This window comes from Lepidochelys kempii, chromosome 1, assembly GCF_965140285.1.
Source record: "Lepidochelys kempii isolate rLepKem1 chromosome 1, rLepKem1.hap1, whole genome shotgun sequence".
Taxonomy (NCBI): Eukaryota; Metazoa; Chordata; order Testudines; family Cheloniidae; genus Lepidochelys; species Lepidochelys kempii.
This window is the reverse complement of record NC_136380.1, coordinates 244,189,768-244,217,589: the sequence shown is the minus strand read 5'-3', so window position 1 is coordinate 244,217,589 and position 27,822 is coordinate 244,189,768. Positions and strand designations below refer to the sequence as shown.

The following is a 27,822-nucleotide window of genomic DNA, read 5'->3' as shown; positions in this document are numbered from 1 at the left end:
AATTATGGAGCTCACTTTGTAATTGGGTGGACTAGAAAGACATTACAAGGGTTGAGCTCCTAGATGATGATGGCTTTCTTGCAGTAGCATTGGCTTGGAAGTAACTGACATAAAAGGAGCCAGGCAGGAGAATACTGGTCAGATCAACGTGTAGCTTCTAGGCTGGATGTTTCATTTTAACTTCTGTGTTTTGTCAGCATTACAATATAATAAGATCAGAATAATAACTTCTAGGGGAATTCACTGCATCAGGGCCTACCATTATGCTTCAGTCTCTGCATTTTATGGGCAGACCAGATAATTTCTTATTGTCCATAAAACAGGGAATTTAATTAGTTCCTGAAGTCTCAGTCAAATTAAATGGAGGAACAAACTACCCGGTGTTTGAATGAAGGAAGAGGTACTATATACTGAGTCTTTCCAACTGACACAAGATTTTAATAATCTTTTAGAACAGCAGAGAATGCATCAAAGGTTTAATTATCATTCATTTACAAACAAACAAGGAAATGTAACACCTAGTAAAATTTATCATAAAATACACTGAACAAAAAGGAAAAAAAATCAAGCCCCCTGAATGGTGATACAGTATAAGAAGGTGAGTTGGGTAGCTTAGCTCAGGGGAAACTGACTAATCCCAAGCACCCAGGAAGTCACTGTAATAATTTTTTGGCTCAAGTAAGAGTGTTAATGCAAGCAGATCTGAGGCTTCCAAGAGGGGAAGGTGGATGTAAGAAGTTTATCTGAAGTTCTACCCTGCATTTCCACTGCTGCTGCAACTTCTCACCGACTTTGTGTCGTACACTCCATGGGTGCTCAAAATTAGAAATAAAATAAATTTTAATGCTACAAAACTTTAACAATTTTAAGTCTTGGGGAGAAAATGGCCATGATGGTCTAAAATAGAAGCCCACAGTTAACCCCTTAAATCCACATTTAGGCCTCTGCCCAACTTTCAAAATCTTGGCCCAGGTTGTTTTTTTTAAACTTAGTGAAAATATAACCATCTATCGTGTTTGTACTACTGTACTGTGTTTAACAACTATTAGCAAACTGCCCATCTGGTGAGAGGAGACCCTCTGGAAACCAAATGGACTCCTTTTTCAGGTATGCTGGAAAGCTTTTCGACATGTTCTTACCTAGCACTCACTGTGCATCTCCATGGGATGGGTTGTAGAACATTTTGGAGGGATCATGGCAGGAAGGAGATGGGGTGTGGAGGAGGGAAAGGATGGTATGCTGCTCCTGGGAAGGGTTGTGTGTCCTCATCAGTGAAGCTGCATATTCATAGTGAGCATTAACTGCCCCTCTTCCTTGAGCTGTCCATCAATCATCTAGCACCACAGGGTCAGATAAGAGTTTGTAGCTGATCAGAAAGTAGGGATAGCATTGGTAGCTGTTGAAGATCACATAAATATTTGGACTGGCCACGTTATCCACACATGAATCAAAGCATTTGCTACCAGACTCTTTTTGTGGAGGCTGGCAGTAATGCTTTTTCCCGCGTGTACATTTGCCGACCAATACTTTGGCCAAGAACATGTGGCGCAGCCCACCCTTTTCTGCCTGGGCATAGCGGTCAGCCTGGTCTGCGCTCACGGTGAAATAGCAACCTCTGCCGTACATATGTGATCCTGAGAGGTGAGTGTCAAACTTTATCTGGCAGGTGAAGCCCAGGCGTTTGGCTGAGGTGCTGTGGAAGAGGTGCTTCTGTAGCCTCAGTTTCTCCTGTGCTGAGAGGCTCTGTGACATTAAATCCTTCTGGCTGAGGAGGGAGCAAAGGAGAAACAAGTGTGGTTAGTTACTGACCTATGGGGAAACTTGGTGAGGTGCTGGGGAAGTAACCAGGAACCTAATCCCATCTCCACCCTGTGTGTCCGTCTCTTTGCATCCTCAACATGTAGAAAACAAGTTGTAGGCTAAATGCCTCTCTCCATTAACCTGGAGTTCAAGTTCAAATAAACTAGTCACTCACTCTGAGAAATGGAAGTGGGGCTACAGAGGCTCACCAAACTCCTAGATGCTCTAGCCCTCTAAATCTAGGGTAATAAGTACGGTTGTATACAGCATGTGTAAGGGTAGGAGTGTTGCTCATGCATTTGCAGTTGTAATAACTGTACTTCTGTCTGCACCAATAAATCACCCTTCATTTCAGAAATTAATTTGACCATCTCACTTATTCCTGCCTTTGTACACTGAGGCTTCAGCTTCATCCCGAATCTGAATATCATTTGTGACTCACTGTGTCTGTTTCTGGCTACCATGGAGGTGGTGACAGAGAGACAGAGTTAAGGTGGTTTAGGTAACCTTAACCATGTATTTCTGCACTCTAGCCCTCTTTTTAAAGAACAATCACACCACGTGGAGGCTGGCAGTTTAAATCCCGAACTTGAATGTAGATACTGACATTGTGCTGGTGCATTGTTCAGATGTTGGAAATGCAAATCCTGGCACTAGTACCATGTGCTGCAGATCCACACCCTGGGACTTAAGCCCTGAGATTCACAGTCCTTGTTTATGTATGCAGCAAGATCCAAACCATAGTGCACAAACAGGTCTTTCTTCCCATCTCTGAATGCAGTGGTATCTGCACACCGGGGCAGTTAGCACCAGGATTCACTCATCCACTTCCTACCTATTGCAGGGTCCACACACTAGCACATTAGCAATGAGATACAGATTTCTAGTCTCCAAAGGGCTCATGTTTTTGCATCCCAGGCAATGAGCAACACAATCAATACTTCCACTCTGATCTAACCCTCTCTGAGCCTCTCTGGAACAGCATCAATTTTACCTGCAGTATTTTTGCCAAAGAAAGTCATTCCGGATCCTGTGAACTGAGAGTAGAAGAACTTTGTCCTCTGAGAGAGACTTGTGGAAGAGGGTGTAAATGGTGTGGTATGCTGCTTCTGATGGCAACACCTCCTCCTGCACAAATGGGACACTGCCTTCTGGACGCTTGATCCAGTAGGCAGGATATGGGCCACTGTAACCATCTGTAGGATCTTCTCCAGGGATGCTAGAAGTGGGAGGATAACGCATTTCTGAGGCGATGCTTGGAATTGTCCTAAAGTGAGAATAAGACATGATTTACTTCATCCTAGCACCACTTAGAGGCCATTAGTGATGGTATCACCTGTGGCGTTCCTTACCACAGCTGTGGCAGCATCTGGAGGGGTGAGCGATAAGTGGGCCGGAGCTGGATAGTGTGGCTGTTTCCTGTATTATGGTTGTATATTAGACTCTGCTTGAAGTCCATGGTGTAGAGGTGACCTCGCAGCTGAAAGACATGCTCTTGTGTGCGGTCTTCAAAGGCAGCAAGGAACTCATGCGAGAGGGGCTGAGAGGGGAGAGAAAGGGAGAGCTGCAGTTATAGTAGCTGGAAGAAAGCTAGTCACCTCCATCACGCATGTTGCTCCTCACTGTTAGAGCTCAACCTCACCCTGGAGCAACCAATCTCCTGGCACTAAAAGGAATTCCAAATCCATGTTCATTTGGCCCTTGCCTTCACCACCATACACAGACAGATCCTCAAAATGGATTTATACCCTGAAAGAAACAGCCCTCCCCCAAAGAATGGTGATCTGAGTCCTACTGTTTTTACCTCCTCGTATTTCTTCCAGATGCTGCCATCCTCCCAGTATACTGTCCACTCAGTGGGGAAGTGGGGGTTCTGCTCAGGATGACTGGTGTTGGACAGCCGCCGTATATCACTGAAAGGCCCATGGTGATCTATTTTCAATGTACTCAAGTTGACTTTCCCAGACAACGCCTTCCTAGGAAAGAAGAAAAATTGCTCATCTGTAACTGCAGTTCTGAGAGCAGATTCAGTACAGATCCCTGTTTTTAGGATGCTCTTGTGCCACCTACATTGATCCTGGAAGCCTCTAAGATGTTCTGACTATGAGCAAACTTGTATCTCCCCTCCCTCTTTCCCTATTCTCAGTTCCTTCCACCCTCTCAGGCTCTGAAGAAGTGAAGATGAAGATGGGGTATGTGTGTGAATTTGTACTCCAGTTACAGGTTCTTTCTCCAGGTCCTGTCAGGACAGAGCCACACAGTTGGGCGATTCACAAGCAATTAGTCCAAGGAGGTAGGGATGAGATTATTCTAATTAATAACTGCAAGACTACTCTCCTGTCCTGGAGCCCAGGGCCAGGCTGAGCTCCAGGTAGTAGGTCTACAGCTTTCCACTACTGGAACTGTCTGAAGGCATAACCTAGAAGCTGCTGTGAACCTTATAGAATGCACCCTGGCACCTTCAGGCACTGGGATACCTGTGAATCCATGACATGTTTTGATAGAGGCTTTAGTCTACTTCAAACATTTGGAGGAGACATCTTGTTCCTTAACTCTGTCACCATAAACCACAAATAATCTAGGGATTTATGAAGAGGAAACTTTCGAACTTGAGCCTTTCTTTTCTGGGAGGAACTTCTTCCCTATTCCATCATGAATGGAATCTTCAGCCTCTAAGAACTCAGGTCTGTAGCAGGAAGGCCTTTACTCCTCACCACGGCTCCCCTTTATTTCTGCTTACTGAAAGAGTACTATCTAAGCTGTAGGAAACACTCAACAACTGATAAACAATCCAACTTTTAGAATAATGGGCTCATTTAATTTTATGACTGAATTGTAACTTTTTGTACAGGCTACACTTAGACATATTCACGTCAGGAAGCCAAAAACTATGTCTTCTGTTATTCTAGTAGACGACGAGGATGGGTCACTTTGAGAGAGATGTTACTTCCTAAAACGTAATGATCAGGTAAGCAGTGTTTCTTTCTGATTCGTAACATTGATGCACTCTATGATGAAAGATGAGTAGCCAGCATTAAAGCCACAGATATGGGGATGGAAGAACAGAAATGCAGAAAATGACTGAGACTGAACGTTCTCTCCCCATAACACAAAATTGTGAAATAGTTTATCTGGGAACCACCCCATGCAGCACCTGTCTGCTAAAGGATGCCTCCATGGAGGATAAGAAATCAACTCTATAGGATCTGATGAAAGTACTCAGGAAGCTGCTGGGCTGCTCTGCATATTTCTTCTGCTCTTGAAACTGAGCAATCTCATTTTCAAATGTGCTTGGACACCCTCAAGCGTCCGTGACACATCTTCTGATCCATCTGGCTAGAAAAAGGGTTGGAAGCTCTTAGGCCTAGGCACTTGGGAAGGCAGGAGACTAATAGGGCTCATGATCTCCTTCCTAAGTCTGACCTTTATATTTAGACATTAAGTGCTCAATGCCCACAGAGATTATGCCACAGTTTTACCATAGGATGCTTGGGATTTGGGCAGACATATGATAACACAGTGCCCTAGGAGCTGTGGAACCCAGAGTTCATCTTGATTGTGAATGAGCCTGATAGACAGGAGAGTACTTTCATCCTTATGGAAGACACAGTATGGATCCTGCATACAAAGTGATGTGAATACTGAGATTAGTCTTGCTGACACCCTGGCTAGTAGGAACTAGGCTTTTATAGAAAGAAATAGGATTGGACACATGGGCTCAAAGGATTGTGCTGTCAGGGCTTTGAGTATTAAAGAAAGGGCACATTTAGGGAAGTGGGCCTTATGCTCTTGCTTGTGTTCTGAGAAACCAAGATACCTGGGGGTGATTTTCATACAGCTCACTCCATTACTAATGGCTATCCTCTGTCTTGAAATAGTAAGAGAGCCTGATGATCATATGCAAACCTTTCCAGGGGACAGGGGAAGCAAATCCATAACTTTTGGTAAACCCAGATTTCTTTTGGTCTTTTTTTTGCTTCACACCAGAAATAGAATGTGGACCAAATTGCAGAGTAAAACTTGATTGTAGATTCATGCCTCGAAGTGAGAAAACTCTCTCTCATTCTTCAAGAAGCTGATATGGCCTACACTTTTCCTTTTGGTGCCCAGGCTGCTATCTGCAAGTAGTTCAGGTTGTGATGCAGAAGGGGCCTCTGATGGTAGGAGGTGTGGTCTTTTGGGCAGGTGTCATGTCAACAGGTGGACCAGATCTCAGCACTAGGACCTCCTTGGCCAGTAAAACAGCAGGAGCATTGCTTGTGCCTCCCCCCCGACCCCAATGATCTTCTGCACTCCTTTCCCTATGATAGGGAGGGAAGGCACAGAGTATATGATTTGGGTGTTTCTGAGCAAGGGCATCTTTTCCCAGGAACTGGGTATCTGCTTCCCTTGTGAAGTAGAGGCGAGTCTTTGCATTCCTCTTGCAGGCAAACTGATCCACGTCAGGTTGGGTGAGATGTTGAATCCTGGTTCAGCAACCATTCCATGTTGGCCGAGCAGAGGCTCAAGAGATAATCTGCTTTTTGAAAGACTGCTTTTTATATGGGATGCTCACAAAGGATAAACTCTCCATTGCCTCTGAGTGGAGCATCTAACACATGGCTCTTCCCTGAGTGGTCAGACCTCTACAGTTATAGTGTTGTTGAATTGCACTAGAAAATGATCTCCATTGATCTACAGCTGGACCACCAGAAGAGTCAGTCTACCTGCTCAAAATGTTAGCAGACTGATGCTCTCCTCCTCTGTGGGAGCCCATTGGTCTTGTGCTGTCACATTGTACAAAAGAACGGCCATACTGGGTCAGACCAAAGGTCCATCTAGCCCAGTATCCTGTCTTCCAACAGTGGCCAGTACCCCAGAGGGAATGAATAGAACAGGTAATCATCAAGTGATCCATCCCTTGTCACCCATTCCCAGCTTCTGGCAAACAGAGGCTAGGGACACCATCTCTGTCTAAAAGTGTTTCCAAATCCTTTGTGGGGTAACTTCCAACTTAACTGTGTGTGTGTGTGTGTGTGTGTGTATATATATATCTTACTATATGTTCCATTCTATGTATCCAATGAAGTGGACTGTAGCCCACGAAAGCTTATGCTCTAATAAATTTATTAGTCTCTAAGGTGCCACAAATACTCCTGTTCTTTTTGCGGATACAGACTAACACGGCTGCTACTCTGAAACCTGGCTGCTAAAGTTCATTCATCTTAGGCATTGGGTATGAGGGTCAGAAATTGGGAATTTCAAACTAGAAAATTGGCGTTCTTTAATATGAGTCTATTTTTTGTGGATTACCATCTATAAGGGCTACATGTTTCCAGGAATCATGCTCTCCAGAGGATATAAAATTGCCAGAGTAGGACTACAATTATCTAGCTATGTAATATCTAAAACGTATGTACAACTATTCCCACCAGGGGCCAACGAAAAACGGTGAGTGGACTCTCAAGGGGAAAGCCCAGAAGAGTTCAGCTCTGCTGCTTTTGGCAACTGGAAGTCACTGAAGGGGGAGTTTGGGAGGGGGAAAGGTGGCACATCTCCTTGTATAACCTCACATAGAGCACTCTGTAGCTTGGTGCAAAGTCCTCACAACTCTGCCCTGTCCAAATTTTCTAGAGGGGTGTAGGCTTCAGGTGGAGTGTGCAGGCTCAGCCCAAGAGCGGGCTGTATGGCAATACTTGAAGGGAAAATTTAGTTCTTAGTGATTCCTGCTGGGAAATACCAGCACCGGAGGAGCTGCGAGTTCCCTAGGCTGCCAGCACCAGTGTGTTCCCTCTGGTGTTCGCCCCTAGAAGAAGCAGGAAGAGGGAATTGTGACGCTCCGAGAGGAAACGAGGACTATTATTTTCAAATGTAAATCCCTACGTTCTTACTTTACGTTCTGTTGGGAGGGAGCAGCATCACTGCTGCTAGTCCCCGGTTTCCCTGACAACGGTATTTACCAATCTCACCTCAGAGGGGATCAGGTTGCTTGGGGACACAGCTGAAGCAGCCCAGCAATCTACTCTGGTAGTCAGTGACAGAAGGTTGTCTGCTATGGTGGCAGAAAACGAGGACCAGATATGGAGTTCAGCTTCTTTCTAAAGGATAATAAGGGGAGGATCCACAGTGCCGGACAAGTGTTGTCCTCACAGGAAATAACATGAGGAACCACTGCAGAGCTTCTGCCAGGCTACGTGTGCTGCCAGAGCTCTGACCAGCAACCGTATCTGATTGGGTATTCTAGTTGTTGTCAGTGCATGTGCACCTGTGCAGATCTTTATTGTTTACCTAGTATTAAATGCTTCCATCACAAACACTTTTGTATAAGCAACCGCTGGACTGGTTTGTATCTACAGGAAAGCCAGAATGAAGTAATGGTGCTCTCCCTATGGAGTCAGTGTTTCCACAGCCAGATTAGGACTGGAGTTTCTCATCAACTTACTTGTCAATCAGTTTAACATGCACTCTCTCAATGTCACTGTATAGCTTCTCCAGATGTCGCTGAGCCGAGTCATTCACACTCTGCCAGACCTGGCTATCCTTCCACTTTATCTGCCAGTGGTAGGGATAGCGAGTGTGGTGGAGCTCACAAATAGATCCATGAGGGCAATTCCCCAAAAGAAAGTGGTCACAGATCTGGATTCCCTCTCGCTGATGAGTGTGGAACTGGATTTCCGTCTCACTCGCTGGCCGCTTTGGAAACTCTCCTTGGTTACATGAACCAGCTACTTTTGAGCTGCACCTGCGCTTTATGGGCACAGGAGACGAGCTGTGGGGATATGAATTTTCAGAAGCTGATATTGAGGCCAGAGAGGAAGCAGACTTTGGTCTTTTGAAGGAACATGATTCCTGGAAGTAAAGGAGAAAATGCAATTTAGAAACAAGATGCAGCTTGACTTTGGATAGAAGACCCGGTGGTCTGGCTCCTGCCCTATATGTATTATCTCCCAATGGGAAGTGCCTCTTCTCCTGGGCATCACACACACTGCACCACCATCAGGACACTATTCCCCTCAGCTTCACCTCTCAATGCACACACATTAGAATCCTTCCTCTTCTGGGACTCATCCTTCTATGGCATATACAAACACTGCTCCCCTAGTTTACTCTCCTGATATTTACCCTATCCCTGAACGCTTTTCCCCTACAGGAACCCAGGCCCAGCAGATCTCTCTGCTTGCCTCAGGCTGAGAGGGGAATGGAGTTTCTATGCTATGCCTGGAAAGAATGGGTTTGTCAGTTCACATTCCCTATGAAGACTCCTGATAACATCCCCTACCCCTTGGGCCTGGCTGCAGCAAAGGGAATATTGACTGATTCTATGTAGGGGTCATGCTGATGGCATTCGCATAGGATTCTAAGGTTTCTAATCACAGGATTAATTTCCGTTTCACCCAGAAGCTTATTTGATACAGACTGACCATTTGCCCCCTCCCCCAGCAGTTAGTGTTGGAGGCATTTTCCCAAACACTTTGTGTCTTTGCCTATGGCGATTCCAACACATAAGCCAGAGGAGCTGATAATTTTGGAGTGACTGCAGCTCCCTCATTCACTTCTGAAGTTTCTGCCCTCAGTTCTCTCCTCTTTTTCCTCCTCACCCTCTCTATCAAGTGGCACCTAGCGAAACTCTTATTGCTCCAACTATCCTCTCTATGCTGATGATTTGCCATTTTACCTCTTTATTTCTGACCTTTCTCCCATCCATCCAGTTCTGCAACTTGGCCTGGCTGTCTGACTTTTTGTCTGTTCCCTGAAGTTTAAAATGACCATAACTGAACTCTGTCTTCCTTCCCAAACAGTCCCTGCTAGCTCTTCTCAAGCTTGACAATACCACATCCTCCTCATCATTCTTTTTGGGTTATCTTTAGAATAGATGCCTCTTTCCCTCTCTCTCCTCACACACCAAATACAGGTCCAGATCTTGCCTCACGTTCTGCCTTGATGTCTCTAAGATCTGTCCTCCTCTATCTCTGTCTCCATTGCAAAAGGGCTCAGCTAAGCCTTCCTCATCTCTCATCTTTCTTCTCCATCTGTCTTGACTATAACAATATCCCTCTCTAACACCCACATTGCCCCTATTCAGTCCATGGGAAATACTGCAGCTGCTAAATAATCTTCCTGGCCTATTGCTCTGAGCAAGACTCACCCCTTGTTCTTTGACTATCACCAGTGGTTCCCTCTCAGCCACTGCACCAAATCTAAGTTTCTTGTTACTATCTTTACAGGCCCCCTCCCTAGTTATCTGCCCTTGAAAAGTTCAAGGCCCAGGTCTAAATGTTTTAACTAATTTCTGTAGAACTCTTTTGGTTTCATTCTTAAATTCTATAGGATTTTCCATAAGGGCTGACATTCCATAGAGAAGACAGGAAGCACTGGCTGAACCCAGAACTTTGGAACCAGGGGGCCCAGTGTACAACTGGAAAATGCAAAATCAAATAGGGAATTACTGTGAGTAAAAGCAAGATCAAAAAGGATATTTCAGATCCAGTGTAGGAAGATGAATTTTGTCTGACCAGAGAACCAGATGCACTACTCCAGAGAGCTAGATTGCTGAGCGATGTCAGGAAAAAACTGACAGAAGATTTTGGAGGGGTGAGTTACTGGCAGCTGGAGAACATATTAGGGTGTGCACTCAATTTCCAGGAACTCACAGGGCCAAAATTCTGATTGCGATGAGAATTCTCATCTTACTCTCACTAGGAATTCAGTGAGACCCAAGATCCCTCCCTAAGTGATATGTTTTAAGTAAATATTAAATAAGGGAAATTTGAATAGCAAATACATCATCTCATTTCCAGGTAGTGGGTGGGATTTGTGTGACATGGGTCCAATATTAATGAAGGGAAGCATTGAAGTAGAGCTTAGGCATCCTGCTGTATATGCCTTCCCAGGTATTACAGGACAGGAGTCATAGAAGGAAGGTGCATTGGGAAGTAAGACGGTGATCTGATTAAATCACAGGACTAGGAGTCAAATACCTAGGTTGTAGTTGTCCCACCTGTGACAGTGTCTGACAGTCTCAAAGGGAAGCAGCTGTGCAAAGTGCCAAGTATTTTTATTGTACCATATCTCAGAATAGGCTTGTGGGGAGTGCCTTTTAGGTTGACCGAGGTTGTTTGTGTGCATATTGTGAACAGAGGATTGAATAACTAATTCTTTTCATCATTCAGTGTTGCATTCCTCTCCTGGAGGGCAGCAAATCGCAGGTTTCCTTTGAGCCTGCTCACATTTTTCCTTTCCTGGGGATCTGCAAAGATGGTGACCACAGTGCAAAAGGCCCATTGGGGTGCAAAGGGGTATTACTGTACTGGGAGGGGTTTCCTGCTACGCTCCCCAGGCCCTAGCCAGCCCTTCTCCCCTGTCAGAATAAATACATTACAGTGAAGGGTGGGAGTGTGGGGAAAAGTTTATTTACCCTTCACCTCCCTTGACTGCTTTGCCAGCCTCTCTCTTGTTTTAATCTCGCTGCCCTGCTCTGAACCTTACCTTATTCCCTGTCTCTTCTATATATTCTCCTCCTCCTCCTCCTCCATCTTCTGTAGTTTCCCTATTTTCATGCTTTTTTTCTCGGTTCTCTTTCTTTTCCTCTCTTTGTCCTTCGCTCATAAGGGAGGTGGGTTTCAGCCTTTCAACCTCCTGTGTCAAGGGCAGATGATACTTCATGATGGAGCTGTTCTTAATACTGGGCCTGCCTGCAAGCAAATGCCCTCATCCTTGCATACTCCGATCCCCCAGGAGGAACTAGCTTACGAGTACACAAACACACATGCTCTCACTCTGCTCCTACAATAGGACACTATTAACCTGGACTTCATGCCCCAGTACCATACTTCTCCCTTAGTGGAATCCCCTGTTTGTTAATTATAAATAACTCAGTCCTAAACAAGCCTACGGGGGTTAGTCAATGAGATGCCCTCTCTTAAGCTTTACACACACACTTCTACCTTTGCACAACATTCCTCAAAGGGAGCCTGTTTTCTTAGGCTTCACTCTTTCAAGAAAAACACCTACACTCATACATGTTTAGTCCATGTTTAGGCTAGGCACCTTCCTAGCTGCCGGAACTAGGAGTGCTGCCACACCCCCTGGCTTGAAGTAGTAACAACAACCCAAATACATGGTGTCTGCCTTCAGCACCGCCACTATAAAAATTGTTTCAACACCAGTGGGAACCGTGTTTAAAAATCCTACTGGACCCAGTGGTAGCACCTATAGAAGCCCGAGCGTAGATGAGGCTCCTGATCCCAGTGTAGTTCTTTTTTAGTCTTAGTGTTAAATTCCACTTCTCTTTTTTGATGGCTACAAGTTCTGCTCTCCTTCAGGCTAGGTCTTGGAATGCAGGTGACAGCCTCGTGCTCCAGTCCAGGGAACATGGAGACAGAGTGTGACCAGATTTTGAAAATGAGATGCTGAGTCCCATGCTTTGGTGTGCAAGGGCCTGTATGTGTGTGCGTGTGAGATGTGGTTTTGGAGAGGTTTCTGTTCTTTCTCCACATCTGGCCAATCATCCCTCTACCCCCCTTTCAAAAAACTAGAATGGTTTTATCTAGTGATTATCTAGTCTGACATTACAGTACAGGATGGAAGAGGGTGGAAATCCGTCTTCACCCCTTAAATCCCCTTTAGCCTGGTCCTGGTTCCCATCCCACCGGATTTTGCTCCCTTTTTCTTTCTCTACACTACGGCCATCCTTCTATGAATCCTGCCTTATTTTTTTCTGCTCCTCCTTCAGCCTCCAGACTGTCCGCTCCTCCTCCTCCTGGGCCTTCTCTTCTGAGTTTTTTCTGCTTTTGTCTTAACACGTCTTTCTTTTTCTCACTTGATCCTTTGCTCAGAAGGGAAGTAAATTTGAGCCTTTTGGAGGGAGGTATCTCCTGTGAGAAGTGGAGAAGTGAGAATAATAATGAGGTATGGAACAGCTCTGAGTGCTGGTCCCTGGGCTTCAACAAGGGTACACCACACACACCCCCACTGTAGTAGGACCTAGCTAACTTGGACTTCACTTCTTAATGTAACAAGGCTCTAAGGGAATTCTCCTGCTAGTAGGCTTTGCAGCGAATACATGCAGTGCTCTTTGAACGGAACCCCTACCCTGTCCTGGGCTTCTTCCCTCACTGCACAGCTCCAGTGGGAGGCTGGTTTCTTATGCTTCCCTCTCCCAACTCTCAGACGCATGTGCCTACAACCTACGCATCCCCAATCCAATGGATAGATTCCATCATCAGTGAGACTCCCCCATCCTCAGTTTCATACATACATACACACACACACGTCACCATGTTGGCATCACCCCCTCAACATGCACTGCTCTCTAAAATGAATTGTCAGCTTTGCATAAGAAACCTACCCCACCCCTATCACTTTTCTTCTCCAGTGGGATGAGCGACACTGCTCTTGGGGAGACTCACTTCCTCTGGGGGTGAGAAGGAAAGCCATACCCATTGTGCCTTGCTTTCTGCTGACCACCACAATGTCCCTCATGAGTCCATAGGTCCAGATTCTTTCCAGTGCGGGCCAGATAAGGGAGTTATGATACTTGTCAGTGCTATGTGCAGAGCAAACCCCACCCCCTTCCCAGGGGTAACCACGGCAAAGTGTCATGGCAACTAAACAGCCAGTCCTGACATTCCGCATTCTCCCTATACCCAACACTGTGCTCTAGGAGGGGTAATTTGTATAAAAGGATACTGGCTCCACCAGTTGGGGGTGAGATTGGTTTCTTGACTGGCTCAATCTACATAAAGTAGGGACATTTTATCTGAAGGGGTGGCTATTCTAGGCGTCCATCAGGCTTCTAGGCTTCCCACACACTGCTCCTGTAATGTGAACCCCCAATCCTTGCCTTCACACCATTCCCCAAAAACACACTTCTAGCTCAAAATGACATCCTAGTCTTCTGGGTTTCCTGACCTCACTACACACACTGCTTCCTCAGTGGGAAGTTTAGTCCGCTCGGACTCTCATGCACTTGCTCAAACAGAAGCCTGTCTTACCCTGGAGAGACCCCAGAGGTAAACAGAGGTTCCCTCAATGACTTTTTTTTAAAAGTATGAGGAGAATCTCAGCTGGAAGAAACTCTAAGAATTATTTTTTATGATGTCAGACTCAGGAAGTGGCACTTAGGTTGACAGTCTGGTTGTCAAATCTCTGCTCACCTGTGAGCCAGGGCCCCTATTTACCTGTCCCAGTACGCAGCTAACAACCTGCTTTTTACATAGTCAGAGACAGGGAACAGATTTTGAAGTGAGAATCCCAGGACACTCATATGGGAGTGCAGGAAATCAGCAAGAGGGTTTGAATGCAGGTATGTTACTGAGGGGGTAGCTGTATCTTTGCCCTCAACAGCCTTTGTCCTCACAGAACATGTGACACTAAAGCAGTGGAGGAGGAGGAGACTAGGACACACACACACACACAACCCCCACCTCCTTCTATTAGGACCTGCTTCCTTTTCCTTTATCTTTCTCTCCTCTGCCCTTTCTCTTCAACCTGCCTAATTTCTTGCTGTGCTTGCCCCTGTGTCTAGCCCAGGGATCAGCAACCTTTGGCACTGGCCCGCCAGGGAAAGCCCCCTCGTTGGCCTGGAGCAGTGAACCGTGGCCAGTGGGAGCTGCGATCGACCGAACCTGTGGACGCGGCAGGTAAACAAAAGGTTGCCGATCCCTGGTCTAGCCTCCCTCCTTCACCTTTCCTTGCATTTTTTGCATTTCTCCATCTACAGTGTTTTTTATTCATAGAGTTTAACGTCAGAAGAGACCATCGTGATTATCTAGTCTGACCTCCTGCACGTTGCAGGCCACAGAACCTCACCCACCCACTCCTGTAATAGGCCCATAACCTCTGGTTGAGTTACTGAAATCCTCAAATCATGGTTTAAAGACTTCAAGTTACGGAGAATCCACCATTTACACTAGTTTAAACCTGCAAGTGACCCATGGTCCATACTGCTGAGGAAAGCGGAAAAAAACCCGGCTCTCTGCCAATCTGACCTGAGGAAAAATTCCTTCCCGACCCCAAATATGGCAATCAGATAGACCCTGAGCATGTGGGCAAAACCTACCAGGCAGATACCTGGGAAAGAATTCTCTGTAGTAACTCTGATCCCTCCCCATGTAGTGTCCCATCTCCATCAGCTGGGGATTTTTGTGACAGAAGAAAATTGGATTCGGGCCTTTGGAAGGGAGGCAACTCCTGGAAGAAGAGCTACATCAGTTTAATACTGAGATGTGCACTCAGGGCTTAAATTCAGCAAGAGCTGTCCGGAGCAGAGCACTGGTAAATATTTTCAACCCCCTCCCTCCCCCCACGGTGTTTTAATAGCATGTTGGGGGCGGGGCAGGGGGCCTCTAGGAAATTTAAGCCCTATGTGCACTGGTTTCAAATGTAGGACCTGGGACTTCAATTTTCCACTATTTTTTCATGCACTTGTTCCCTCAGTAGACTTGTTCCCTTTGTAAAGACACTGCTCCCCAGTTGGAGCTTAACCCACTCTTCTCCACACGAACACACACAGCCCTGATCACGCCACAACTCAGCAATGGTATGGTTTCACAGGTATGTTAGAGAGGGTACATTAATGAAAGCCTCTGAAGTGTGTGACGCTGGCAGACTAGGTGTCAGCACTTGCCAAGGCTGTAGGCCTCAGCTGAGCACTGACACATTCATTGCTGGAAATCAGTCTGTTTCATCTGTGTGCTATTATGGTAACGATGATATTAGACTTTTAACAATGTATTTAGTGTTTAGACTTTATGAATGCTTGTAAGTTGCTGCCTGCATTCATCTCACAATGTCTTTATCACATGCTATAAGGTAACATTTAAAGTTTTTGTTTTTTTAATTGTGAAAAATGTTTGCTCTGAAACTGAGAACCCAGTCAGGAGGGATCATCTCTTGCCTTTCAAGAAGACCTGTCAAAACTAAATGGGCCACTGTGGGATATCAAAATACAAAGACTTTGTTAATTGCCCCCTCACATCCGTGAAGAGGCAAAAGGGTTTGTCCCATCAGCTTGAATTCTGGAAGAAGGAAATAAAAATAGCTGACAAGAAAACTTTTCATCTTTTGCTGTTTGGATGCTCACAGGCCCAGAGCAACGGAACAGAAGCAGGAGATCCCCAGGGTCAACCTGGGTTAGCCCTAAAAGACATTCAGAGCTGATAGATTACTACAACTCTGTTATTTTGGGGAGTGTTAGGCTGGGTGAGAATTTGCCTTTAATTGTATTTATTTTGGTTTTATAGGGGTAAATTTTGTGTTTCTCTTTGAAGTCAAAAGCTCTCCAGTCTCCAGAGAGTCTTCTGTGTCTCTCCAGGTGTAGCTAACAGCCTCCTTCCCACCACGGTGTTGTTCCCTCTTTAGGCCTCTGCAAAGAGGTGTAACAGATTTTGAAAGGAAGTAATCAGGACCCTACCATGAGAGTGCAGATAGTCTGTGATGTGTGTGCATGCAAAAGTATTGCTGGAGGGGAGGGGGTTCTGCTCCTTCCCCTCCTGCGGTAACTTCCTCCCCGACTTCTAGACTAAAAAGACTGACATATTAAAGGAAATTAATACGGGAATAATTCAGTATTCACCCCTTCACACCTCCTGTGCTGCTTTTCCCAGTTCTAATCTTCCCATGCCCGGGGTGTCTTCATTTTGCCAACAAATGCCCTCTGCCCCTTCTGTGAATCCTACCTCATTTCTTCTGCCTGACTCTAGTCTCTGTGCATCTCCTCCCCCTTCATTTTCTTGTCTTCTCCATTTTCTCTGGGTTAGCTCTGTACAGTGTTTCTTTTTCTCATTTTGTGCCATGTCAAGAGCAGAACTGGATTTCAGCCTCTTGGAGGAGCCCAGCTTCTGGAAGAAGTAGACATGGTGAGATTTAATAATGAAGAGCGGAGCTTCCATAAGTGGAGGTTGCTGGACTCCAAATCCTGCCCTAGCACTTCACATGCCATTCTACCATATTACTGTCACTGGTGTCTCCTAGGCTGATTTCTCCCACACCCTCCTGCTTATAATCTCTATATCCCGCCGTCCTTTCTGTGAATCCTTAATAATAAGGCAAGAAACTGCTTTGAACACCAATCTCTCCTGCCACATTTACACACACACTGTCCAACACTTCTCTCAAAGTAGTTCCCAGCTGACTTGGTCATTACTTCATGATATCCATCTCCCGTGATAGAACTAAACCTGTTAGAAGTCGCACTTAAACATATGCAGAGGACTCCCTAAATAAACACCACCTGTCTTAGGTTTCATCTTTCCACGCACCCCCAATATTTGTGCTGCTCTCTGTTCTCTTAGGCCTAACTTTTCCAACACACATGTCTTCTCTAACCAGACCTCACATGGTACAGTCTTCATTCGCAGTAGGACCCTAATTATGCGTACCTACTCTACTGGCCATCACCTTCTCCACTCCCAGCATGCACAAACTCGTACCTTGCCATACCTAGAGACTTCATCCCTGGGCTTCAACTGCTCCCCAAGTACATACACTTAATCTCCAGTGAGACCCAACCCTGCAGGTTGCCTTCCACCGGGGGGGGGGGGGGGAAGGGGCCTGCTCATCTTTGGGTTTAATCTCCCACCCTGCTCCAAATCCAACCTCCATTCTTGCCGCTGCTGCTGCTTCTGCTTTTGTCTCTAGCCCTTTTTCATCACCTTCCCTGGTATTTTCTGTTCTCCATTTCGTGTGCTTGTTCTTTCTCTCCCTTCGCTCACTGCACAGAGGGAAAACAGACTCAGTCCTTTTGGACAAAGGTGTCTCCTGTTTCAAAGGAAGAAGGGCCAAACATTATGTAGCGCTCCAGGCTTAATTTTGTCCCATGTTCTGTCCACGCTACTTCCCCAGTGGGAGCTTGACCCACTTTGACCCACACACATACAGGTGCCCATCGAATACCTAGCAGAACTACAGCCCTGCACTGGAGGGATCTCAGGGGATATATGAATCTGCATTAATAAGCATTTCTAAGGTGTGTCCAGAAGCTCCACTGGAGGGTGCTACTTACTCAGTCATAAATCAGACTGGATTTGAGAAGGGCAAATTAAGTTTATGGAGACTTCTCTCTGGGGAGCGCTGTGGTGGGACAGAAGGAGACGTAATCATTTTGTTTTTTAGAATTTCATTTCATTTTTTTTTATGTGGAAAACTTTCTACTTTTCACTTGGGAGAGTCTCCTGCCTGCTTTTCTTCAGTAGCCAAAAACTGCCTTATTCCCACTTTTAAGTCAAATGCTCTGTTCTCCTTTGGGAGAGTGGCCTGCCTGTGTGTCTCAGGCTGCAGGTACCAGCCTCATCTCCACCACAATATGTATCTGCAGGGAGAGTGAGGACACATTTTGAAAGAGAGAAAGTAGCACAGCTGCCATGGGAGTGCAAGACATTGCCAGTGTGCATGCAGGAATGTGACAGGGGGGTGAGCTGCTCATCCTTTCCCCTCTTCACTAATTTCCTGGCCACACCTCTTGAACTTAAACAGGAATACATTACAGTGAAAGAAGGGGAGGGAGAAATCCGTATATATCCCTCTGCTTCTCTTTTATCCTTTCTCCCAGTTCTAATCCTTTTATACCCTGGCCTCTTTTGTCTTCACTTCCCCCTCCCCTCCACTTTCTGACAGTCCTACCTCATTTCTCCCATCTGCTCCTTCTGTCTCTTGACTCTGAAGGTGTTCCCCTCCTTCGCTTTGTGTTCCTAATTGTTTGTGCTTCTGCTTTCCCTCCCGTTTCTTTCTATCGCTTTGTCCTTTGCTCAGAGTGCAAGTGGGTTTCAGCCATGGAGGGGAAAGCAGCTCCTGGCAGAAGGAGAGAGTATGAGAAACGAAGAGTGCGGATGTGCGCAGGTACGTGTGCTGGGAGGTCCATGCTCTAGCCACATCCAGCCCTGATTCTGCTTCATCTGCTTCTGTCTCCAGACTGTCTTTGTCACCTCCCCCTGTATCTTCTGCTCTTCTCCAGTTCCTGTGTTTTTTCATTTTTTCTTTTTGTTTCTTTTCCTGGCTTTGTCCATTGCTGGGAGGGAGAGTGGATTCAGGCCTTTTGAAGGAAGAGGCTTTCTGGCAAAAAGAGAGACATTGAAATGTAATGATGAGATACAGAGCAGCTCTGAATGCAGAACTTCGGGCTTCACTTCTCCTCTAGCCCTATAAACATTGGTCCCTCAGTAGGACCTGTAAGCCTGATTGCCTATACCTCTCACATAACCAGCCTACTTGGTCTGAATTCCCCATTATCTCATTATATGTTACACCAGGCCCTGGGCTTCCTCTCCTCACAACATCACAACTTTCCCCCGATGGGGCCTCCACCCCACGATAGAGCACATCTCTTTGCTGCGAAGGAGAGGCAAAATCATTTCCATTATTAGTTGTGCTGCTTATTTATTTGTGGTAGTGTCTGCTAGGTGCTTTCCAGCTCTAGAAAGACTGTTACTGTCCAAAGGAGCTTACAGACCAGGCTAGACAAGCAGAGGTCAGGGAAAGGGGAAGAACAAGAGGTGGTTTATACAGCAGTCAACGAGGGAGAGTGGCTTAGAGAGCTGCGGCTGGTTTGGTACTCGTTTTCATGCCTTTTCCACAGGAAGTGCAGAGAGTGCCTTGAGGAGTAGTTAGCCTGAGTAAGGCCAACAGGTTCTTGAACTGTACAGCACTCCACACTCCACAAACACCTTTCATGGAGAGAAAGGAAAGAAATCCTTATCTACCCCTCCACATTGCCACCATTGTTTTTCCCCAGCTCCTGCTCTTTGCAGTGTTTCATCTCCCATCCTGTTCTAACTAAAACCTCAGTTCTTACTGCTGTTGGTGCCTTGTCTTCTGCTTCTGTTTCTAGACCCTCCTTGTCACCATCCCCAGCATTTTCCATTCTCCATTTCCTCTTTTTTTTCTTTTCCTCACTTTGCCATTTGCTAAGAGGTAAAATAGATTCAAGTCTTTCAAAGGAAGGTGACTCCTGGCAAAAAGAGAGAGTCTGAAATTAAATAATGTGACATGGAGCAGCTGAGAATGTAGGGCTCTGGGATTGGCTTCTTCTCTAGCTCTGCATACACTGCTCTCTGATCTGGCTTCCTCTCTCAGCAAGGATTCTGCCCCTGGAATAGGAGCTCACACTATTCTAACCCATGCACACACAATTACCTGGGGACACCACAGTCCTGCACTGGAGGGATCCCAGGGATAAATCTGAGGTTACATTAATGTTTGGTTTGTTCTAGCCTCACTCCTGTTTGCCCTTTCGCTTACTGGGCACATGTGGAAAAGTTGTAACCAGCAAACTGAAAAATAAAAAGGGGCACTTGCCATAAGGGTCGAGGGAGAGGGAGGGTGTGGGTAGATATGGGTATGTCCACATCAACTCTGCTAAATTCTGTATTAAATCTCCACACCCTGAATGAATATTACCTTAATCCTTGCTGCAGCTGCCTCTGGCTGTAGAGCATCTGCATCACCTTCCTCTGTATGTTCTGCTCTTCTCCATTTCCTGTGTTTTTTCTTTTGTTTCTTTTCCTCAGTTTGGCCATTGCTGAGAGGGAATCTGGAGTCAGGCCTTTTGAAGAAAGGTGACTCCTGACAGAAAGACACTGAAATTTAATGATGAGACATGGGACATGTCTCAGAACATAGGACCCAAGTCTTCTCTTCTCCTTTAGCTCTGCATAGTGTACAGTGGTCTCCCAGCAGGTCCTGACTCACTTTGAATTTGTTCTCCATTATCCTACTATATGGTACATCTGGTTCTGGACTTCTCCTGCCCTACTATTTCAGTTTCTTCCACAATGGGACCCGATGCAGATACAGCTATAGTGCTGAGCACAATGGGGCCCTAATCCATGATTTGGACCTCTACACACTACTGAGATACAGAAGCTGCTATTCTTTATTATTTGTAAGTGAGCAATCAAGACACCGGCCATAGGAGTGCAGGAAGCTTGTAGCGTTTACACAAGGAGCAATTTGGGGTATAAGGATGTGGTGATTCCTGCTCTTTTCCTTTCCTCACTAAATTCTTCCCACCCCCTCACTCCCCTACTTTTGGATTAAAAAGCAGGGAGATATTACATTGCTGGCTTTGTAAACTAACAAAAGGAGCCTTGAGACATTAATATTTATTTATCCATTTGTGTCTGTTTTTCCTGTTCCTCCTTTTTTTTGATCTACTCAGACCCCTAACTTTTTTATCTTCCTCTCCCATATATACAAATCCATCCCTGCTATGAATTCTACCTCATTTTTTTCCTACTGTCTCTAGACTCTGCTCTTCTCCATTTTCTATGTTCAGTGGTTTGTGCTGCTGATTTCTGGCTTTTGTCCCCTCTGCATTTAATTCAGGCAGCTTCCTCTTCCTCCTTCTCTCGGTATCAGCAGGAATGGCACCAGAGAGGGAGGCTCTCAGTTCCTGTGCCCAGACCTGGCATGGTCAAGAGCCACTGAGAACTACAATTTTGCGGGAAAATCCTGCTGAGCCCTGAGCTGAAGCATGCTCAGAGTGGCTGCAACATTAGGGAATTAAGTTACAAAGCTCTAGAAAGTGTCTGAGTATATGCAAACTATGATTTTTTTTCAAAAGGCTTGTAACTGTGGCCAAAGTTGAGTGGATTTTCACAGGGACAGCAAAAGGTACGTCCCTGACATAAAGAACATGCCCCTTGCTAAATTTTAAGTCCCTGGTCCAAAGTATGGGAGCACTAGAGTTCCTCAATTAAAAGTTCACCAGAATATTTTAACATGGGCAAACCAACATATTTTTCCCTACCCTCATTCTCAGAAATGATTGACCTGTTTTGGTAGAAATTTGCCAAAAAATATAATCAGTATGAGACAGATGGCTGGTATGTAAAATTTCAGTCCAAAGGGTTAAAGTTTGGCAGAGTTATAAGCAACTAAAAATAAGCTCTAATCATGGGAAATATTGGGCAATCTTAATAATAGGTAGTGCTACCAACCCCAGCTATGCCATGTAAAATCTGACTCCAGAACTTGGGTTTTGGCAGATAGAAGCTGTTTTGGTTGATTACCGGAGGGCTTTTTGAACATTTGGTTTTAATGCATAAAAAATTGCACTTTTTACTCTGAAATTTAAAATCGCAGAACTCTCTTTTTCCTTCCTGTCTCTCTCTAGATTCAGGAAACACGCTCATTCCTACCTTCACTCTTGTTTCCCTGTGGACACACAAAGAGAATGTGACCATAATCTGAAAGTGGTAAACTGCGATATCTGCCACACGGGTGTAGGAAGATTGCAATTATTAAGCTCCTCAACCTGCCTTGACTATTATTACCGTAATTCTTGTTCTTACTGCTGCTGATGCTTCTGCTTCTCGCTCTAGACCACCATCTTCCCTTTCCCCTGCATTTAATGCTCTTCTCCACTTCCTGTGATTTTTCTTTTTCTCTTGTTTCTTTTCCTCACTTTGTTCTTTGCGGAGAAGAAAACTATATTCAGGCCTTGTGGAAGAAGGTGTCTCCTGGAAGAGGTATAATTTCTGAAATGTAATAATGAGGCATAGAGCAGCACAGAATGTAGGACATCGGATTTCAATACTTCCCCTCTCCCTTTTCAGAATAAATGCAGAGATGGCAGAAGAAAGTGTATGTCCCTCGGCTTCTCTTTGTGTTTTTTCCCAATCTAGTTTCCCTTTTCCCAAACCTAGGCCCAGTTCTTTTTTGTCTTAACCTCCTCATGCTCTTGTGAATCCTACCTCATTTCTTGCTCCTTTTCCTTCAGTCTCTAGACTCTCTTTTCCTCCCCTCTGTTCACGGTTTAGTGTCTGAAAAATCAGGATAAACTTTCTCTCTTGTTTCTTTACCACCCCTTGTCCTTTGCTCAGAGGAGAAGTGGATTTCAGCCTTTTGAAGGAAGGCTTCTCCTAGGAGGAGAAGAGATGGTGACACTTAATAATGATGGTTCCGTTGCTCTGAAGGCTGGGCCCTGGGCTTCAATACCCTGCTTCCTCCCATCTCCTATGAACACTGAGCCCATAATAGGACTCTACTTTCCTGGGCTTTGTCTCCCAATATCGCGCTACTCTTTAATGGAATTTTCCCTTTATTTAGGTTTCACCCCAAATGCTTAGTATTCCCTATAGGGGAACCCCACCCTCCCCTGCTTCATTCCTCTCCATCACATACACTCATGCTCTTCAGTGGAAGTCTGTTCTTGGGCTTCATTCTCTCAACACACACACAAATTTAGGCTGCACCTCACATGTTGAGATCCACCCCACCTCCTACTAGCCCACATTCCTCCATTAATTGGACCTCTACGTCCTGGGCTTGACCCTTCAGCGCATACTACTCCCCCAAGGGACTCACCGTCTGTCTTGGACTTCACTGTCCAAACGCATATTACTCTACCACACGCCTGAGCTTCAGCCCCATCACAGACACACTCTCACACTGCTCCCCACAATGAGAAACCCTCCATGTGAGCTTCACCCCAAAACACACTGCTCCTTCAATGAGGGGAGCCCCCTTTCCATGGTCTTGTCCCCCAAGGACACACAGTAAATGCACCTCACCTACCAATGGGGTCTCCCACTCCTTGGTTCCATTCCCCTGGTGGGCACTATGCTCCCCCGTAGCCTTACTTTGTTTTTCTGGGCTTCACCCCCATGACACATGCAGCTTTCCTGTCAATCCACACCGCATCCCCCTCATTTATTGCTGCCCGATTAGCACCCAGCCCTGCCCTGGAGAGAGCTGCCCTGCTGGGGACGAGGGCGGGGGAGGTGAAGTCCCAGGATGGCTTCCTTTCTATTGGCTACCGCTCTGCCTTCCCTAAGAGGCATGATCCCAAATGCATACCATTGAGTCCAGCTGGGCAGTCACACAGGGACCAGCCCAGGGTTGTCTCCCCTCTCTGCCATTGGGGTAAACAACACAAGCCCTCATGTCAGTTAAACTGCCCTCCCCGACATTCCAGGCCCCGCCATGTATTCCATGCATCTTGCCCCCCCTCTCAGTTCAGGAAGGGCTGTTGCATCTTAGCTTGGCCAGTCTAGTGCCCTGCACCAAGCCCTTTCTTCACACACAGATACTGAATTTTAAATGTTCCCAATTAGTATTAAATTGTTAAAGCTAGGGATGCAATAAACCACACTTAGTTTTTGGGTTCGAGTCTCTAAATCAGTTACAGACAATTTAATTTAGTAGCGGGCCCTGGATGACCCTTTGAATGATTGAAACAAACTTTATTCAGAAATAAAATGGTTAGTTAAGCAAACAGCCCTACAATTACCATTTACACAAGTACTACAATTATACTCAATTTCAAAGATGATATAGTGTATCAATGGGTGATCAATCCACTGGTAACAGAATGAAGTATAGCTTTACAATCCCATAACCTGTTACAAAATCATGTAACAAAAATGACTAGGGGTATAGAACAGCTTCCATATGAGGAGAGATTAATAAATCTGGGATTTTTCAGTTTGGGAAAGAGATGACTAAGGGGGGATGATAGAGGTCTATAAAATCATGACTGGTGTGGAGAAAGTAAATAAGGAAGTGTTATTTACTCCTTCTCATAACACAAGAACTAGGGGTCACCAAATGAAATTAATAGGCAACAGGTTTAAAACAAACAAAAGGAAATATTTCTTCACACAACACACAGTCAACCTGTGGAACGCTTTGCCAGAGGATGTTGTGAAGGCCAAGACTATAACAGGGTTCAAAAAAGAACTACATAAGTTCATGAAGGATAGGTCCATCAATGCCTATTAGCCAGGATGAGCAGGGATGGTGTCCTTTGCCTCTGTTTGCCAGAAGCTGGCAATGGGCAACAGAGGATGGACCACTTGATGATTACCTGTTCTGTTCATTCCCTCTGGGGCACCTGGCATTGGCCACTGTCAGAAGACAGGATACTGGGCTAGATGGACCTTTGGTCTGACCCAGTATTGCCATTCTTATGTAATGGTAACCTTCTAGTGTGTGTTAATTGGAAATCTCTCACAATTTAGCAAGGCTACTCCTCTTATAACCTATTACAATACTAATGAACATTAAACCTACACATTACCTGTATTTGTATTTCTGCCACCTCTTTACTGGCTTTTTACATTACACATTATTTAAATTAACATCTGCACCAATGTCCTTCCCATGCTATCAGTATAACTAGCATTTTCAGAAAACATTCCAAAGTCTCAAAAACATTCAAGCAGGGCTAATCTAAGCTGTGTCAGGAGCTGTACCAACCCCCAGAAGCCCAAGGACAGGGGCAACCCAAGATGCCTCCCCACAGTCCCTGTACCAGGCTCTGCAGGAGTCAGACTCAGAGGCTGGCAGCTGCTGGTGCTAGATTCACTGGGGGAGCAGGAGAGAGATGCAAGGCGTGTGCAGGGAGCAGAATGAAGTCCATAGGGGCACTGAATGAGTGAGAAAGGACCGCGGGGAGCCAGCCAAGGGGCCTGGGATGGGGCAGAGTGTGGGGTGGGGGGAGAGGGAGGGAGGGCGGTATTAACAGCAACAATTCGTGCCAACCCCTAGAGCTCAGGCCCTACTCAAAACTTTCTGGGTGGCTGGCGGGCTGGGCACTGGGGAGTGGGGCCCTGGTTTGGTGCAGCTGATTAGGCTGGTGGGTAACCAGATCTGCCTCCTCTCTGAACCCGCCTGTGCCTCGCCCAGTGCCCCCAGGGAAATGTCCCCCGGGCTCTGATTGTCTAACCCCTCTGGCATGTCTGCCTTTCCCCCCCTCCTCTGTTTCGCACCCTTTGCCTTCGCTACTATTCCTCTCTCCGCCCAACCCTCCCCTTCCTTTTCCGCTTTCCTTTTCCTCACCACTCTTTCCCCTCGGCTCTGCATAATCACAGCTGTCTAAGTCCACCATCACAGCAGTATCTCTGCAGGGTGAGGAGCAGTAGGAGGGGCTGTCAAGGGGCATTCCTGCAGTCCCAATCAGTGGCTATCCTTGGGGCTATCCTCCCTCTCCCAACACCAAGGCCTCAAGGGGACCGGGAGCGACTGGAGAGCAAGCCCACGCTGCAGTCACCCCACAGCGGTGGTGGTGGTTGGTCACAGCACCACTCAAGTTTTGCCTAGCCGCCCCTCTGTCAACAGAGGGGTGACCAGGCCAAATCTGAGTGTGAAGTATTGTGACCTGACCCACAAGGTTGGTATTCAAAGAAACCTACATCCAAAAGGTCCCTGAGAGTGGATTGCATCTGTGGTAGAATGATTTAAATATTATCTGGCTGCCAAAGAACATCAGACCCAGAGCCATCATAGGAACTATGTGGGCATTAGCTATTAATAGTGCAGGTCTTGGATAATAACAGAAGAGACTGCAGTTTTTGAAGCTACTGTCTCTTTGAGGAGAAGCAGTGCATGCACATGAGAGAGGAGAGGGAATGGAGCTATCATCAACCTTTGTGACTGATGCAAGCAATCTTTAATTGCATTCTGTTAGGTATCACCTATCGCTGTCTGACGCTGTGCTGGAAAATGCTGATTGATCAAGTCTGAATTGTTTTGTGCAAACAGTGACCATTCAATGAATTTTCAGCTAAAAGAAGGCAGGGTTTTGCTGGAAACCTTCCAGAATCTGTGGCTCTGGGTGTCTAGGATCCATGGTTCAGAGGCAGCCCTGGGAGCCAACTAGCCTGGGAGTCTGGAAGCCCTGCATTCCCTGACCCCAAGGCAGTCTGCATGGTGGGTCTGCCATAGAGCCATGGACACAAGAAGCCCATCCTAAGACTTCCAGGCTCCTGGTTCTATGACTAACCTGAAAGCCCTCATGGTTTCCAGGCTCCTTGGTCCATGCTAGGGAGGCTGGAACACCTGAGAGCTCTGGCAGGACTACCAGGCTCCTGGGTCTGTGGCAGGGAGATTGTAAGCCCTGAAAGCTCCAGCCCTAGCCTTATAGCAGCCATGAAACTGACAAGAATGTCAGTTTCAGTCCGTGGCTACTGGGGTTCAGAGAGCCTATTTTGTTTTGGAAACAACATGTGTCAGTGTTTCTGAAACTTTTTTTTAATTGCCAATATGACACTGCATCCAATATTCTTCATAGTGGTATGGTTATGATATGATTATGACATAATTATGCTGCATATAGTACAATATATGTCTTGTAAAGTGTAATTGAAAAAGTTATGATTTGCTGAATATGATTATCCTATTTGTATGAATGTATCATTTTTGTATCTGGAGTTATGAACATTGATAGTGTATCTGTATTTCAAATGTGCTTACTCTGAAAAACACCCACAGTCAGCTAGCATTTCAGGTAGAACAATGAAGGAGCTAAACAGTGCTGATGACCCATCAGCAAAGACAATGGACTGTGGCAGAGCGTAACCATCCTGTAAACATTTCAGCCAGCCTGTAAGTAATCGCTGCTATGACTCAGCAAGGGCATGTGACCAGACCACATGATACTGAACTCCATTTTGGATACCTGTATTTTTCCACAAACTGGGCTGGGAACTGTTTTTGGAACCAAGGGTTCCTGCCATATGCAAACGCTATATAAGGTGGGGTGTGACATCATTTAGGGGCCTCACTTTCCACCCCAGGAGACTCCTGGAAACACCTAAGGAACAAATATTGAACTGGGGGAAGTTCTGGGTCCAGGCTAAAAGGATTTCTAGCCTGTGTATGGAAACATGGTGGACTGCTTGTATCATCAACCAGGGTGAGAAATTGCTAATTCATATCCAATCTGTCTAGTATGTTAGACTTAGTTTGTGTGTTGTTTATTTGCTAGGTAATCTGCTTTGATCTGTTTGCTGACACTTATAATCACTTAAAATCTAGCTTTTGTAGTTCATAAACTTGTTTTTTGCTTTATCTAAACCAGTGTGCCTTTGAGTGAAGTGTCTGGGGAAAAATCTCAGTTTGGTTAACACAGGCTTGTTGCATATTTTTCCCACATTGAGGGGAGAGTGAACTAATTATGAGCTTACATTGTGCAGATCCCTGTGCAATGCAACACAGTATAATTTTGCAACCAGCACAGGGTGTGAACCTGGGGAGCTGGGAAATTGGCTGGTGTCTGCTGTTTGTATTTGGGTTGCTTCGGTACATCACTCAGGCAGCTCAGTT

The 27,822-nt window shown here is 45.8% G+C and overlaps 1 protein-coding gene across 1 annotated transcript; it reads right to left on the bottom strand.

The window, feature by feature from the left end:
* Positions 1-1,326: 1,326 nt before the first annotated feature.
* On the bottom strand, positions 1,327-20,291 carry LOC140908335 (protein mono-ADP-ribosyltransferase TIPARP). Its single transcript, XM_073335337.1, has 6 exons — positions 20,173-20,291; positions 8,222-8,548; positions 3,605-3,776; positions 3,153-3,340; positions 2,795-3,067; positions 1,327-1,765 (listed from the first exon to the last, which is right to left on the bottom strand). The coding sequence occupies exons 1-6, from the start codon at positions 20,289-20,291 to the stop codon at positions 1,327-1,329; spliced, it is 1,518 nt and encodes a 505-aa protein (XP_073191438.1).
* Positions 20,292-27,822: the final 7,531 nt, after the last annotated feature.